This window comes from Perca fluviatilis, chromosome 11 (assembly GCF_010015445.1).
Source record: "Perca fluviatilis chromosome 11, GENO_Pfluv_1.0, whole genome shotgun sequence".
Lineage (NCBI taxonomy): Eukaryota > Metazoa > Chordata > Actinopteri > Perciformes > Percidae > Perca > Perca fluviatilis.
In genome coordinates, this window is record NC_053122.1 from 6,179,445 (window position 1) to 6,198,090 (window position 18,646).

Below are 18,646 nucleotides of genomic sequence, written 5' to 3' on the forward strand. Positions count from 1 at the left end.
ATTTGACAGTCAATGCTTTGGAAATGCAAGGAAGTGACATCATGATATACTACTGTGTCTAATGTATAAAAATGTGTTAGAAAGGAACACGCCAACTTATTGGGACTTTAGCTTATTCACTGTATCCCCCAGAGTTAGATAAGTCCATACATACCCTTCTCACCCTTTCCTTTAAGTGTTCCTTTAAGTGTTTTGCAAATCACTATGTGTATTGTTTTGCAAAAACTGTGATGCTGACATTGTGCTGATAGTGGTGCACATCTGGGCCGATGTTTTACTCCTTGAGTGGAAGGTTTTAATAATTGTGTAATACTTTTGATTTCAGTGTGAGCAATTGGAAAAAACTGTAAACATGGCCATCGCCCTGCTTCCAGAGCACATGAGTACACCTGTAAGCCTTCTGTTCAACGCAATTACCCTGCACTCTCTCCCGAAAAAGGATGTTATGCCATGTATTGATCAAGAGGGCGATCACAAACTGTAAACAATAACGCATGAGAGCGATGTAGAAGCTGGTAGCCTGCTTGACTGAGTCCCTTAATTATTATATACATTTTTTATTGTATATTCAGAGACGTGATCATTTTCTTTAATATGTTGCCTGCAGAATACCACTTCTCAAGCCCCTGGAGGTTTTTTAAGGCAATTCTCCTTCACATTGCAAGAGATATTTTTTGTTTAAAATATGAGAGTGACTTTCTGCCTTTCTGCAGTAATTAAGATCCCTTTGATCGACTTTGTTCTACGCACCAGCTACTCAATGGAAGATATCTTATCAAAATGTGTGCCAGGAAGTGATAGGGAACAAATTAATTTCCGTGTCGGCTGCAGTGTCAGGCATATAAAGAAGTCAGCACAGCTAGGGCTCGACATGGAGATTGAAAGGTTTCATTCGAATGATTAAACCTCCTAAAATGTTCGTTTTACCTACATTGATTTTAAGTTCGTGACACAAATAGGTGTGCAAATGTCACATTTTCTGATGTTCTTTTAAATTGTTCAGCTGCATGACAATCACCAGGGTGTGTTATATATGTGTTTTTATATTTTTGAAATGATTTCTTTTGTGTGTGTGCTGCGATGTCGAGCTGCAAACCAAATAGTCTTTAACAGGACATTAAAAGTAACTATCTATCTATCTATCTATCTATCTATCTATCTATCTATCTATCTATCTATCTATCTATCTGTATATCTGTCTATCTATCTATCTATCTATCTATCTATCTATCTATCTATCTATCTATCTATCTATCTATCTATCTGTAGGAATATTTGCTACGTCTACTGCCTGCCCCTTACTCCAAACACAAATAAACAAAATAAATAGATTTTTTTTTTTTAATGAATGAAAGTTTATTCGGTTACTGAACATAGAACGTAATATATACAGCAAATTCATTAGAAACAAGGGTGGTAACCGAAAAGGTGTAGGCTGAAGCCATGGCTTATTACGCCTACCCTGTTTTACAAAACAACATCTACCCATCAGAATTTAAACATAAACAATATACATGCGTAAACATGTGTATTCATACACACATACATGTATACATACTATATATATACTCATATACGTACACATATACATACATACATACATACATACATACCTACAGACATATGCACTTAATCACAAACAATTTTTCTTAGGCCACCATATATTTAACAAAAATTGATGTTTTAAACTGTTTTTAAAAATAATGAATGGAATTGCTCCTCTTAAGATCATTGGTAAGACCATTCCACAAGTCGACCCCTTTTACCGAAATCGTATTCATTTTAAAATTTGTTCTAACCATTTGTTTTTTAAACATATTCTCTCCTCTTAGGTTATATTTCTGTTCCCGTTTTTCAAACAAACATAATATGTTTTCAGGCAAAATTTTCCTATAGACTTTGAACATAAAGACCGCAGTATTCAGACTGACAAGATCTGAAAGTTTTATTGCTTTAAATTTAGCAAAATATTGAGTTTGTCAGTTCATTATACGGTGAATGATTGGCTATCCTTATAGCTTTCTTTTGTAAAATAAAAATAGGTTTTATATTTGTGGTGTAGGCGTGCCCCCATATTTCAACACAATAAGAAAAGTATGGAACAATAAGCGAACAATACAGAATATACAGAGATGGCTTGTTTAAAAAATACTTGTTTATAAAGCTATTTTTTTAATATATTTTTTTAATATTTTTATTGAACATGAGCGATGTGGTGTTTCCAGGATAATTTGTGGTCTAATATTTTTACAAGAAATTTATTTTCATTCACCCTTTCTAGTTCCACCTCATCAATCTTTAAGCTCATGCTAGTTTTAATTTGTCGATTACTAAATATAATATATTTGGTTTTACTTAGATTAAAGGATAGTTTATTTTGATCAAACCATCGCTTGATTCTGGATAGTTCTCTGGTCACATCAGCAATTAGTTGATGAAGATTTTCCCCAGATACATACAATGTTGTGTCAATTGCGAATAAAACACATTTTAACAAATTGGATACCTTACAGATATCGTTAATATATAAAATAAACAACTTTGGACCAATCAAAGACCCCTGGGGCACCCCACAAGTTACTTTACACATTTCTGAATGCTGATCGTTAAAATGTTATCAAGATAACTTTCTAACCATCTAACCAATTTTCATCTGATCTGGAAACACACCAGATTTAAAGGACAAATTAAAGATATGAGTCAGGCGTTCTAGTATTGAGTAGATTATATTTTTAACTAGATCATATCTATGTCAGTCCAATCCGTTGACCTTTTATTTTTAAAGCCATTCACAATCTCCAGTATTTCGTTTTTGGTAATGTCAGACACATATATAGAGGAAGGGTTCCTGCTGATATATTCACAACTCTTTATGTTTTTACTTTTTAAATCGGTAATGCCTTTTGCCAAATTGAAACCCACATTAAAAAAATAATCATTGAATTCGGTTGCTATCTCCTTTGGGTTTCTAATAAGGTCTTCATTGTCATTTATAAAATGACTTTGACACTCTCGTTTGTTATTTGTTTTTTTAATAATTTTATTTAGTACTTTCCAGGTTCCTTGCATATTTTGCTTTTGTTGTTCTAAGAGGGTTTAAAAATATAGCTTTTTACTATTTCGGATAATGCTTACCAATTTGTTTTTATATTTTTTGTATTTTTCTTCCGACTCAATGGTTCTTTTTTTTTAACAAATTTCGCATATAGTGTGTTCTTCTTTTTGCATGCATTTTCAATGCCTTTGGTTATCCACGGCTTTTTTGCAGATTTGGGTTCTTGATTTTGAATCATCTTAATGGGGCAATTAATATTATACAACTCAATAAATCTATACAGGAAAGTATCATATGCCACATTTGCATCATTTTCAACGTAAACATCACACCATTTCTGGTTACTAAGATCCTTTATCAATTCTTCAATATTTTTTGTCATGCAACTTCTTATAAATTTATTAATAGTACGGGATTTATTTTTTCGTGTAAAAAAATTTGGAAATATTGCAAACACTGGCAAATGATCACTAACATCCCTAATAAATAGCCCCCCAACAACTTTATCCTCAATTCTATTAGTAAAAATATGGTCTATTAGTGTTGCTGTTTCTGTTGTGATTCTGCTTGGCTTGTCAATGAGTAGACATAAATGATTGCTGTACATTATATTTATAAACTCAGAAGTACCTTTAAAAACTCGTTGATTAAGTAAATCAATGTTGAAATCTCCACGCACAATTTGTACTTTATCAGTGATCATGTTGTTAAGCAAATCTGCAATTTTTTCATTAAATGTAGTCAAACTTGTTCCTGGCGGTCTGTACACACAGCTAATAATTATGTTTCTGCCGATAGATGGTCTGTCAAGTAGCATGAGAAATAGAATAGGAGGTTTAAAAAATGTGAGAAGTCGGAATTGCATTTGGCCATATTGCCCTATTTTTCTTTAAAAGAGGGAGGAGGTTCTGATAAGGTTTTGGACTGAAGTCCATCCATCCATCCATCTTCGTCCACTTATCCGGAGTCAGGTGGCGGGGACAGCAGCTCCAGCAGGGGACCCCAAACTTCCCTTTCCCGAGCCACATCAACCAGCTCTGACTGGGGGATCCCGAGGCGTTCCCAGGCCAGGTTGGAGATATAATCCCTCCACCTAGTCCTGGGTCTTCCCCGAGGCCTCCTCCCAGCTGGACAGGCCTGGAACACCTCCCTAGGGAGGCGCCCAGGGGGCATCCTCACCAGATGCCCAAACCACCTCAACTGGCTCCTTTCGACGCAACAATCAACAATGTTGCAAAACAAAATTAAAACACAAATAATCCGAATTTACCAAAGACCAAAACAATAATAAAAAAGGATTAGTTCGAGAATTATTATTATTATTATATTAGGTCCTGCCCCTACTTCACAATATCATATTATAACAAAACAAATAGATATGCAAATACAGCATACAGTCTTTCAGGTCTTACAATAACAACAATACCTTTACATTACAATTCCATTCCTATGTTTCGGTCTATTCCTTTCTCTATTGGTCAAGTATGGATTTCTTTAATCTATTTTTGAACTGAATGATATCATGGCTGTGTTTGATGTCATTGTTCAGTCCGTTCCATAAGGTCGCCCCACAAACTGAGACACACATGCTTTTAACCGCAGTTCGCTCAGCCTATCTCTAAGGGAGACGCCAGCCACCCCCCCTTTTCGGCCGCTTGTACCCTGGATCTCGTTCTCTCGGTCGTGACCCAGCCTTCATGGCCATAGGTGAGGATAAGAACAAAAATGTGACCGGTAGATCGAGAGCTTTGCCTTCTGGCTCAACTCTCTTTTCGGTGGTCTGAAGTGTCTATGAAAAAAAACACACAAGAAGACATTGTTAAAAAATGGGTCATGAAAGTTCATTCATGCATGTATCTTTTAAAAGGAGTGCATGCCAAGATAAGGTGTCGGATGAAAATAAAGTTCATGTGTCAATGAAAAAAAGAGGAAGCTATTGATAAAAACCTAATAAAACTCTCTCCCTGTAACCATATTGCATGTACCTTTGACACGGTCCCTAACATTTCCCATCAGACTGCTGCATCCCTTCTCTCTCCCTCCTTCCTCTTTCTTTCTTTTGTTCTTTCTTTCTTTCTTTCTTTCTTTCTTTCTTTCTTTCTTTCTTTCTTTCTTTCTTTCTTTCTTTCTTTCTTTCTTTCTGTCTTGCTGCTGCTCTTCTCTTATTGCACTTTTGCACTTGCTTATTTTTCATTGTGGTATATGGCATTGTGTGTATTTTATTATATTTATTTACTTGTCAGAACTGCTCCTCGTGCTTTTACACAATACACCCCAATCTCAAGAGGATAAATAAAGTTATTTGAATTGAATTACACGCGGAGAAAAAACGACGCTTGAGCAAAATCAGGCTGTTGTAAAAATCCAGATGTTCATATGTGTTAGTGTGTATTCATGATGCTGACATCATTTCACACAACTAATCTGTTCACTACGCCACTAGGCCGCCAGACCCATGTCTCCATAAAATGGAAAGGAGTGCCCAGAAGAAGAGGTATGTGTTGTTAGGTGAAATAAGTTTGAAAGAGTTTTAGCCCTCTTGTTTTTTTTATTATTTGAGAGATTTATACATGTATGAATTTTGAAAATGGGAGTAGTTCCCCTTCAAGGTTCACTCAGCAACACCAAAGTCATGACACAAAAAGCCAATTACTGTGAGGTCATTTATCACTTGTCACAGGGGCCATTTCTCTGCAGAACAAGTACTTTTTCTTTCATACTTTCAGTGGACTTAACTAATTATGTACTAATATGATTTTGAATGCATAAGTTATACTTACAATGGAATATCTTTAGATTGTTACTTTGGTACTTTTACTTTGATAAAGGATGTGAGTACTTCTTCCACAAAATAATTGTGTCAGTGCTTTGTTATTGACATAAATAAAATAACAGCTAGCATCAGTAGAATATTTGTTGGTGTTTCCACTGGCATATTTTTATTACTAAATGACTTTACTACTACATTAAACTGGGTGAAAAAGTTCAGTTAAGTTAAACTAAAACCATCCCATTTGACTGTCATTAAAACTGACAAAATAAACCTTATGATCATATAATTACGGTTATATGATTTTGGAAAGTAGTGTTAATGAATTAAAGACTTTCCAGTAGAGTACAGTCAGTCATTTGGGAGATGTGATATGATCTCTCAGTCTGTCACGAAGGAAACCATCAGTAAATATTTAATCAGCTATTTGGTTTCGCATTTCAAATATTCATGGAATCTAATCAACTTCATCACGGTGTGATCGTTATTTCACAGCGTAATGAGACTCCCCGTCGCCGCACTCAAGCGTGACCAGGGTGGCTGACTTCACGGCGGCACTCTCAAAAACAATAAAACTACACACAAAAACAAAACACACACACAATTGAGACAACACACACACACACACACACACACAACACACACTGAGAACACACACACAACACACACACTGAGACACACACACACAAAACTACACACAAAACAATAACAAAAACACACACAAAAACTGAACACAATAATAACAACAATAACAACAATTGAGACACACACACACACACATACACACACACTAAAACACAAACAAAAACTGAGACACACAACACACAACAAAACAAAAACACACACAACAAAAACAAAAACACACACACACACACTGAGACACAAATACATAACAATTGAGACACAAAAATAAAAACACTGAGACACACAACAAACACACATACATAAAACAAAAATTGAGACAAAATACAACACTGAGACAACACAATACACAATAATACAATAAAATACAATAATACAATAATAATATCCACACACACAAAAAATACACAATAACACATACCCACACAACACAACCGAACAATACAACACATACACAAAAACCAGAACAATAAACACACACTGAGACACACACAATACAAACACACACATAAACACAGAGAAACACACACACGACAAATAACAACAACAACAAACACCGAGAACACACACACACCGAGATAACAAACATATCACACAATACAAACACACAAACAATACACAATAATACACAACACACAACAATACACATACACTAGAAAACACAACACAACACAACACAAACACTGAGAAACATGCACATAGACACAACGATAATACACACACAACACAAACACACAAAACACACACACAACATACTGAGACACCCACATACACATACACACAGACATCACACAGACAATAATCGAGAACGCATCAACATCAATAATAACAATAATATCACAATACACACAACCAGACACAACAACACACATCAATAACAATAATAATAATACACACACACACATTCAAGACAAATCAAAATACATTACAATAATAATACATCATATATATGTGTGTGGAAAGTAGACTGGAAGGAAAGAAAGAAAATGAAGTGTACAAAGTCTCAAAGTCATAATAACTCAATGCTGTGCAGCACTGTCGTCTGTAATTGTAAAGTTCTGTTCAATATATGAACTACTGTTACCATATAGAAAACAACACTGATGCTGTGTCTCAAATTGCGTCCTTCAGTAGGTCTACCTGACGACCAGTCACATGACATGTAAGTTTAGCGGTCTTTAACAGTTAAAATTCAGTTTCCCCTTGGTGTTCCTATTGAATTTTACTGTAATACGGAAAAGAAAAAAAAAGTAGTACGACAAAGAATGTAATGCTTTTTGCACTTGACACTAAGAAAAGTACTACAATAAAGTAATACAAAAAACAACATGCTTCCATTTATCCTGTACATGCAGCCGGAGAGAGCGCTCCTGCAGGCTGCCGCTCTCCACAGAGGAACAGTGAGATGGATCTAATGTACAGTATAATGTTTGGCCTGAGGAAGGCACAAGGACGCTGCTGTGTCCTATTTGCTGCGATGTTGAGCTCATTTTACACAGCAGTTCATTCTGTCTGCCCAGTGGGGTCTTAGCCACAGGCTGAAATACAGTACAGTCTCTCTGTTTCTCATCAGACGCAGTAATAGCCTCTCTGTTGTGTCTCCCACACACTTTATCTCACCTTTAATAGTTTGTTTGTCTGGAAACAGCAGGAGGGGATGACGGACATGTTATTATTCTATCACCTCTGCTGCATATTTCTGTGTAGGTTGCATATCATGTGTTTGTACGAGACTGTGGCACCCCGAAAAAACAGCCACATAAGTCATTAATGGGAGTAGTAATTATGGCAGGAGTAAAGTAAAAGAGCGTCAAGTTCCTCATAATTGGTATGTTGGGGTAGTGGATGGGTGTAGATATATGTGTGTATGTGCTCGTTGCAAAAGAGCTGTGTTAGTCATTGAGGAAGTGGTTAAAAGTACTCCGGGTGACCTCTGATGCACAGAAATTTAAGCTTAAGTCGTAAAAATAATTTAGGCTTTTATGGCATAGAGGTGCATTGTTTGAAGGTTGCGAGAACAGAAGAGGACGTTGCACCACACGAGGCCACGACCTTGTCATGTGTGTCTGTGAAGATACCAGTTTCTGTCTAGAAACAAGAAGACACCCCCTCCCTATGAGGAATAGATATAAGCTTGAGGGAGAGAACAGATCAGAGTTCACTTTCAGATGAGATCTTGGTGGACCAGCTCTGACTTAAAGGTCCTATGACATGCTGCTCTTTGGATGCTTTTATATAGACCTTAGTGGTCCCCTAATACTGTATCTAAAGTCTCTTTTATATAGACCTTAGTGGTCCCCTAATACTGTATCTGAAGTCTCTTTTATATAGACCTTAGTGGTCCCCTAATACTGTATCTGAAGTCTCTTTTATATAGACCTTAGTGGTCCCCTAATACTGTATCTGAAGTATCTTTTATATAGACCTTAGTGGTCCCCTAATACTGTATCTGAAGTCTCTTTTATATAGACCTTAGTGGTCCCCTAATACTGTATCTGAAGTCTCTTTTATATAGACCTTAGTGGTCCCCTAATACTGTATCTGAAGTCTCTTTTATATAGACCTTAGTGGTCCCCTAATACTGTATCTGAAGTCTCTTTTATATAGACCTTAGTGGTCCCCTAATACTGTATCTGAAGTCTCTTTTATATAGGCCTTAGTGGTCCCCTAATACTGTATCTGAAGTCTCTTTTATATAGACCTTAGTGGTCCCCTATTACTGTATCTGAAGTCTCTTTTATATAGACCGCCAAAACCCCGTTAGTGGCCCCAACACTCTATCTGAAGTCTCTTTCGCGAAATTCAGCATGTGGGGAAATTACAGCCACTAGAGCCAGTCCTACAAATGAGCTTCCTTAGTATGTGCCATTTCTGTGTCTGTAGCTATTGGAGGAGAGAGGGGGGGCAAGGTGGAGGGTGGGGGTGTGGCCTTGACCAACTGCTACTTTGCTCGTTTGAAAGCCATGATGTCTCTCTCTCATGGGTGGGCCAAATTCTCTGGGCGGGCAAAGCAGAGAAAGGGGAGGTAACCTTCCTCCCTATGACCTCATAAGGAGAAGATTCCTGATTGGCCCATCTGAGCTTTCATTTTCTCAAAGGCAGAGCAGGATACCCAAGGCTCGGTTTACACCTATCACCATTTCTAGCCACTGGGGGACCATAGGTAGGCTGGGGGAACTCATATTAATGTTAAAAAAACTCATAAAGTGAAATTTTCATGCCATGGGACCTTTAAAGTGTCTGTTGCCAAGGAAACATAGATGCTGTTTGTGAATCCACAGCTGTGTTGTACTTTTATGCTGGACTCAGTAAACTTTGCTGAACTGAACTCTTCGTCTCAGAGTGATCCTTGTGTTCTCCGATGTAAGAAGGCGCAGAAATTAATAAATTGGAGTCAGATTTGACCGGCCTTAGGGCCTTATTTTAGAAACAAACAAAAAGTCCTCCATATGAAGATAAAGGTTGTTTGTTCCTACCCTCTAATACGACCCACAGTTAGGGAGCCTAACTGTAGGCTACATCATTCATTTTCATATAAGTCACTTTACAAAATACAGCCAAATCCCTAACACTTCTCCAGCAACAAACTAGAATAATCTCCACAGGGAGCACACGGCTTTTTTCTTCGCCATTCTCCCCCGGGGTCTTTCGACATCAAGCACTGTGAAGGTGAGTGGGCGATCATTAAAGAACGCGTGGAGCTTTAGGAGTCAGTGCATTGGCGATTTTAGACCCTTTTTAGGGGGGCTCAAGCCCCCGTAAATTTCATCTCAGCCCCCCTAAAAATTATAATAATAAAAAACATTACATTTTTATTTATGTTTACATTTTTATTATTTATTTTTACAATTTTTACAATGGTGCTTCAAGTGACAGTTTGCGAACTTGTCTGTTAGTGTCAAAAAACGTGACACTGACGTTGTTCAGTAGCTAGCTCAGAGATTTTCGGTTAATGAATGGGGGGGGGGTATCCGTGTCACATTCTGATTAGGGGCTGAGCCCCCCCTAAAGGTCTGATCCTAGAGTCGCCCCTGAGTCAATGAAATGCCACAAGAAATGTGAATCCCAGAGGCACAGCAGCACGCCACCTTCAGCTGGAGATTAACAAAGAGGTACAGCGTCTCGCTAATCCTCTAAAGAGGGAGTCAGTCACTGGAAACCTGCAAGCCAAGAGGATCAAAACACGGCATAGGCCATGGAGGAGGTGGGGGGGGGGAGATTAAAATGTGATGATAGCAACAATAAAATTATGTTTGGGAGCAGAGGGGGCGATTTGGATCTTAGCTTGGATGTAACGCAGTCAGATGTGACTGGCAGGGATTAAACAGCTGCTGTTAATTGGGAGTCAAAGCAAAGTGGGGACGATTATGCAAAGTTGACATTATGATGCAAAATAGTAAAGTGGAGAGTTTAATATCGAAGCAGAAGGTCTGGTATCGGGATGTCAATTAAAACCTGTGTCTCTTTTGCCTGTTAAGTAGCTTTAAGACTTCCACTTTATACTCTGCTCCACAACATCTTGGAGGCAAATATTGTCCTTTTTTTACTCCATTGCATTTATTTGAAAGCTTTAGTCACTTTGACGATTCACACTGCTGACAGCATCACGTATATAATCTGTATCAAGTAAGTATTAAAACCCAATACTGCATTATTATTCTTTCAAATATTCTATTCTATGTGTTCTGTATGATTTTATACACATTTTCTCCAAATTTAACCTGGCATATTTGGTGTATTTGAAAAAATGTCGGGTTCTCGAATGGAAATTAAAATCAACTTCTGTGGGTTTGGCTGCACAGCATGTTTTTGAATTCAACCATAGCACAGCAAATGCATACATAAAATACAACCTATATATAGCAGTTTTTTTGTATATTACTCTATTTCTTTGTTTCATTCATTAAAATGTAGGCATGTTAAATTCATTTTGCAGCCTGCAGAAACAAAGGAGATGAAAGTGTTGCATGACGACAGAAGCTCAGTTTGTCTCCTGCTGCAGCAGGAACAACACAGCTGGAGTCCTTTCTAACCTACATTTTGTGTGTGCTTTAATGTTTAAAGTGCTCATATTATGCTCATTTTAAGGTTCATAATTGTGTTTAGAGGTTGTATCAGAATAGGTTATATGGTTTAATTTAAAAAAACATATTTTTGTCATACTGCACATTGCTGCAGCTCCTCTTTTCACCCTGTGTGTTGAGCTCTCTGTTTTAGCTACAGAGTGAGACATCTCACTTCTGTTCCATCTTTGTTGGGAGTCGCACATGCTCAGTAGCTAGGTAAGGACTACTAGCCAGTCAGAAGCAGAGTATGAGGGTGTATATATATATATATATATATATATATATATATATATATATATATATATATATATATATATATATATATATATATATATATATGTTTGTTTGACTTCAAGGGTTTCAATTTGGGTCTCCACTTGTTTCTAATTGAATCATGTTGGATTCCCACTATATCTATGTATATATATATATATATATATATATATGTATGTGTGTGTGTGTGTGTGTGTTTTATGCTTGTTTACTTATATTTTCGTCAAACTTGTGTGCATCAAAGTGCTATATAAATGAAATAAACTTAAACTTTGTGTTGAATAATCGTAGGGAACCCAACATGCCAAGCCCCCTGAGGGTTTTCTGGGTTTCCTTCACAAGTCCTTTTTTTATTTAATGACTCTTAAATGTGTCAATGTTGTGCTAAATAAACCCATATAAAAAATCAAATCCACAGAGCCGTGCCCTTATACTATGGCTAAAAACGGAGTGACATTGTATCAGTGATGCTGAATCTCAGCCCAAACCAAAAGCTCTTCCTCTCCTCATGATGTCACAGTCTGAACAGGCGCTTGCCTCCTAAAGCCGGCAGCAGGCGGGGAGAAGTCAGCCACTGTACAGCAGAGCTGCACTCTCAGTCCTCCCTGAGCATTTGGGCTTCAGACAGGGAGAAGATAGGAAGAAGCAGCACAGGAGGAGAGGGAATCAATCAATTAAAGAAGAAGAAGAAGAAGAAGGGGGAATCTGTGGAATGGCACTGGTGCATGGGACCTGCAGCAGAAACATGGAGCGGTCTGAGCGCGATCTGAAGGGAAAGTCCAAGAGGAAGAGGAGGAGGAGGTGCAAAGGCAAAGGTTAGTGCAGCAGGCAAAGTGTACATGATTGTGACACTGATATGATACCAAAATTCATATTAATGTGGGGGGTTTACAGGGACTTTATTATGTCGGATTTATTTTAATCTTTAAAATGATCCTATACAGACAGGGGGCGGGGGTCTACACTTTTGAGCAAAATTGAAATTTAGAAGGTTCAAATACTTCATTTTCTGCAACAATTTGCACCCATTTATGGTGCAAACGTGTTATGTAAAGGAAATTGTAATAGGTAATTTGGGAGGGGTGGGGGGGGGGGGGGTTGCACTGGCCAGTTTTGAATTACAGTTTCATGTCTCATTTGTGTCTCAAGAGACTTTATTTTAGTACTTTATGGCTTTTTTTTTTCATTCTAGTGTATTAATATTCTGTAGGCTTATAGTTGAGCTGGTATATTTGCTTTGATATACGTATAATTGCACTACATAAACTTAACAATAAGAGCATTCAAGAAGACCTGAGAGTCATCAAGCAGCAGTTTCATATCTGGTGTGCGAGTCAAAGATCACTACGTCCTCTTGCAATCATTTCTTTTATAGCAACTTAAGTTTGTTGAAAGTGACACAATTTTACATTGTGTTTAGGAGGCAGAAACGATTTATAGTTTCAATTCAGTTTTATTCACGGTGTCAAATCATAGCAGGAGTTATTTCAAGACACTTTACAGACAGAGTAGGTCCACACCACACTCTATAATTTACAAAGACCTTTTTTTTACAAAGGTCTCTTTTGTGTCTTTAGAGACTTTATTTTTGTACTTCATGGCATGTTTTTTTTTATTACATTCTAGTACATTATTCTTATGTTGGCTTACAGTTTTGTTGTGAGATTTGCTTTGATTTTTATATAATTCTAATTGCGCTACATTCATTAAATTGATGCTTGTTCAAAGAAACATACAATAAAAGCATTCAGGAAGAACTGAATGTCAAGGAACTACAGTTCTTATCTGGTGTGCGAGTTAAAGATCACTGCGATCCTTTTTTTTTTTTAATAGTTACTCAAGCGTGTTTAAAGTCACACAATTATACTTTTGTGGGTTTTTTTGGAGGCAGAAAATGACCTTATTGTTTGCGTTAAGTTAAGTTATCAGAGGGAAATACTCACTTGTGAGGTTAGACTGAATCCCAGAGGGAAAGAGTTAAGAATTTTCTATTTAATCATTAAATCTTTGGCATTTGGGTTTGCTCTTTCTCTAGTTGCGGGGGAACAACAGATATGACTTTTGCTGCGGCCACTGAGGCTGAACTCCGAATCAAAACTCCATTCTGCATGAAACTGCAAGTCATAGATCCTAATCGCATTCATTGCAATCAAACCCGTCAGGTTAAATCAAGTCTATTTACATAGCCCCAACTCAGATATGCATGGTGTCGAAGGCGGATCTGGTAGCTGCTATATAACCCTTTAATCCTCAAAACCGTTGAGTTAGAATAAGAAACTCTTTTCGTAAAATGTGCAGGGACATTTCCTGCATGGGCTTATGTGTGAATGGAAGCAGGGATCAATTTGCTGGAAATCTGTCCCACCAATTTCCCACCTCAGGACCTAGTAAAGATACAGACCTTCTGGTGGCGCTAAAAAGAAGTTAGAGGATTGCTAACGTCATTAGGATTCATCCTGAGGGGAACATGAATGAACAAAATGTCATGGTCGCTCTATCGATCCATGCCAAGATAAATAAAGTAAAAAGTTCTCTGATTCCAGCTTCTTAAATGTGTATGTTTTCTAGTTTCTTCCCTCCTCTGTGACAGTAAACTGAATATCTTTGAGTTGTGGACAAATCAAGACATTTGAGGACGTCATCTTGGACTTTTTGGGAAACACTGATCCACATTTTTCAACATTTTCTGAGCCCAAACAATCACAAGCGTAGATTTTTGTGGGGGATATGTCCCCCACAATATTTAGAAAAGGTAGATTTATCCGCCTTAAAAAAATATGAAAGGCAACCCACTCCCCAAAAGAGGTAAAAAAAATAACCGTTCAAGGGGCTCAAAACATGTTCGGAAAGCGAGAACTGTGTCTACTTTGCGACATTGTGCAACAGTGTTAAAGAACACAACAGGAAGTGAAAAATCAAGAAAGATTAATGTAGATTTAAACTTTGGAGCTTATGGCTCCGCGCTTTGTTTTTGCTATATCGCGCAACAGCGTTAGCCAACGGCGCGATCGCTGCTTAATAGCTTGGAACTTTGGAGCTTGTTTTGTACATCGTACATTCAAAAGTTGTTTTAGTCGTGTAACAGAAAACTCAGATTGGACAGATAGTCTAGCTAGCTGTCTGGATTTACCCTGCAGAGATCTGAGGAGCAGTTAAAGCAACACTAGGTTACTTTTCCCGCTTCGGTCCCCCTACAGGTTGGAAGCGTTATTGTCTATTACATTACATTGTCCAGTTCATTTGAACTACAGATCCGCTACCCAATCCGGCAAACTTGCATAATGTCATGTAATGGACAATTCCGCTTCCAACCTGTAGGGGGACCAAAGCGGGAAAAGTTACCTAGTGTTGCTTTAACCATAGTCCTCATAAATCCACTGGAGTTTAGAACGCCAACACACACGGTAGTTGAATATTGTGGATATAGACTACATAAATACTGACATTTGCACCATAAAGTGATGAAGAAAAGGTACAAATTGTTGCATAAAAATTTAAATATCGCTCAAAATGTAAATTATAAGAAAATATAACAAAACCTACGCCCTTGAAGCAACTGATCTATTCATCCTGAAAAAAAAAAGATTAATTGACAATGAAAGTAGTCGTTAGCTGTGTGAAAGTGTGAATATTGTGTGAGAATGTGTGAGTGTATTTGGTCTCCTGCATGATTTCATATGCATTCTATGAAACAGAATTTCAGCGTCTTATGAAGCTGAAACCTCTGTACGTTTCCCTCTCTGTTTACTCTGTATCATGTATGTGTGTGAATGCACTGTCTCATCATGAGCCGTGGTAATCATAATTACAGTCGTCTGGGCAACAGGTCATCCTTTTAGGATTAAACTGGCATTGTTCTCCACATGCTAATCCGCAGTAAACGCTGCAGATTACTCCGTGATGGCTTTTGTATTACGTCCAATGGTTATTCAAAGTGCGCTAAGCCTATTCCACTTTCATTGATGACCCACTGGCCTTTTTTGTACATCAGTGCTGGAGTGACAGTGTGTCCTCCTCAAATCCCACTATTTTAGGGCCAGAATGCACTCAGCTAATGCGTCCATCAATCAGCTGTACTTTAATGCCAGCTGCCTAAACAGAAGGTGGCATCTTTTCCCTCAAATGGCAGACATCACAGCAGTGGGGAAACTCATGTTGGGTGATTGTTGCACTCCCTCTTTGTCCAACAGTTACTCAACAATGTTTGAAGTTTCTCTGCGTGAATCCCAACTCTCTGATTTGACATCTCCTGGATCCTCGCTTGAACCGGAAGTCATTCTGGCCCTTCTTTATGAAGGCTGTCGCAAAGCTCTTATTCTGCACCAGAGGAGCAAGGATTGAGACGGGGTCTCTGTGAAGCAAGAGATGCATCTCACTTTCGTTAAATTGCATCCACGTTTCCTTCACTTTCTTCCCTTCCTCACGTCTTACTCCGTCCCACCGATGAAGCACGGGAGAGACGAGGAAATCATGCGAGGAGAAAGGAAGCAAGGCAATGTGTCTTCCGAGGGATTAGACATCCTTTTCCTCTGAAGCGTTATGTAAATTTGTCAGCCGTACGGGCGGAGTTAGCGACGGCTTTCAGCTGCACGGCTTCCCGGAAAGGCTGCTCTCTTGTATCCTCGCTCATAGCTCCTCAGAGATCCCTCCTCATTCCTCACTCCTCGGGGCAGAATAAGGACTTTGAGACGGTCTTCACGAAGGAGGGCCAGAACAACTTCCTGTTTAACCCGAGGAGCAAAGAGATATCAAATATTCATATTCATTAAAAGATCGTTCATTTTCTTCTACTTCTTTGCCTTCTTTTTTTTTTTAGTTGGCAAACAAAAAAAACTGCAAAAGGAAAGAAAAGAAAATTCCCGCACGCAAGTTTTTACCTCTGCATTTAGTTTATTTGTCGACGTTTCGGTCCCAGGGACCTTTCTCAAGGCACGTTACGTCTTTTTGAAGGAAGGAATAAGAAAGACAGCCCGACTGACCAAATCATTATTTTTAGGGTCACAAAGTCATCTGACAAAATCAACATAAATCCAGGTCAATGGCTTTGGCAATGTTGACATTTAAAATGAGCGATTCACAGAGAAAGATACAGGTCATTTGAACTTAATTGGCACACACCCCATGTCCGTCACTGGCTTAATTCATTCTTTTGGAAAAGCTCTGAAACACCAAGCTGGCGTTTTAAGATTTGTACATATGTTAGCCAAGATCGAGCATCACTACATGAATGGCGGGCCGCAGTCCGGGCCAAGCTAAGTAACGGTTCTATCCAAACCTGTGACTAACTTCTGATAAATGAATAAGAATGAATAATCTTCATAGAGCATTGTTTTGTATCTGACGGTCACAGTTAATCCAGTTAGCACGGCAATAGCGCCACTCAATTGAGCCAATCAAATCGATTGTTCACCGTGCGTAGAGAGAACAACAGAGTAAGAGAGATGACAGCATGGACAGAAACTGACTCGCTAATTTCTGTCTACAGACTGTGTCGGAGACAGTTTTTCTCTGCTTGGTCTAACCAAAAACTACACACCTTGACCATGTTTGGATCTACGTGTTTATCGGTGTTTTTTGCCCCCAACGGTGCCTTCCAGGCAGCGCTGCCTGGAAGGCACCGTTGGGAGGCACTGGAAGGAGCAGTTGGGGGCAAAAAACAACATAGAGCGATCGACGTACAGCTGTCAGACTCAGCTTTCTCCACCGTGAACATTATTAAAGCTAAGTACCGCTCCAAGTAGAAATCCTTTTGTATCTTTGTACAAATCCAGGCTAGCCGTTTCCCCCTGCCTCCCATCTTTATGCTCAGCTAAGCTAACCACGTCCTGACTCCAGAACATTCTTAATATTTTAGGCAGCACGACACTAAACTAAACACGTAAAGTAAAACCGGGTTGAATTTTGGTTGAAAGTTTTCCAGTTGTCTACGTTAAATATAACTGCTGTGTGAAATAAAGTCATAGAAGTGTGTCTCATGCTGAAGAAATAGAAAACAAAGCTAACATTTTATAGATAAAAAGAGTGAGCAATTTTATTTTACCAACTAAACTCTCCCTCTGTTAGGAATTAGTGGACAAAGTCCTTTGAGTACATAATGAAATGATTTTGTTAATAAGGATTAATCTCTTTGTACAGATGACAGCATGAAGTTGTTGTCGGCTGACAGGATGAAGTTGTTGCCATTTGGGCGTAAAATCCCCTTCTGCGCGGCTTTTCAGTCTAAATTTAACAGTCATTAACTGGTATTTGTTGGCTGTAAAATCCAGTCAGAGAAAACATTTGATTGTCCCGCTTTCAGCGCGGATTACGATTCTCCAACATGGAAGAAACATCTGCTCTCTGTGACGGGCCTGTCAGTGGTTTTTTTTTCCGATGACACGTCATGCGTTTGGACATATCTGTATATTGGATGCATTATGGATAAGTGAGCTCCATCGTGCAGTCAAACTCAGTGGGGCATGTCAGTGTGCAATTTCACTGATGGATTCTGCAATCTCCATACTTCTCTGGGGCTCTGGCTTCATGAAAACATTAGCAATATGGTTTGTGTGCCCATTTAACTTAATTGCAGGGATGCTGAGCGGGTAAAGTGCGACACTAACTCTGCAAGGGTTAGGGGTCCCATTTCTTCTACAGCTCAGTGAGGGGAACTCTTGCTGCCAGGGTTTGAGTTTTGATCCCCACTGGGGCTGAATATGCTACATAACGTTACATTAAAACAGGGAAAATCTGTGAACTTTCTACATCGTATTTGAATAATTTTTCTTCCTTTTTTTTTGTTTCTCCTGTCCATCTCCATTATGAACTTTACTGGAAACAGAAACACCCCAAAATATGAAA

The 18,646-nt window shown here is 38.4% G+C and overlaps 1 protein-coding gene across 1 annotated transcript in view; it reads left to right on the forward strand.

The window, feature by feature from the left end:
* Positions 1–12,327: 12,327 nt before the first annotated feature.
* The window catches only part of LOC120569021 (double-stranded RNA-specific editase B2-like), a 58,891-nt gene continuing 52,572 nt past the window's right edge, over positions 12,328–18,646 (forward strand). Inside the window, exon 1 of the mRNA XM_039816823.1 lies at positions 12,328–12,621. Within this exon, the coding sequence (XP_039672757.1) occupies positions 12,519–12,621 (103 nt within the window). The 5' untranslated portion in view covers positions 12,328–12,518. The remainder of the gene's footprint in view (positions 12,622–18,646) is intronic.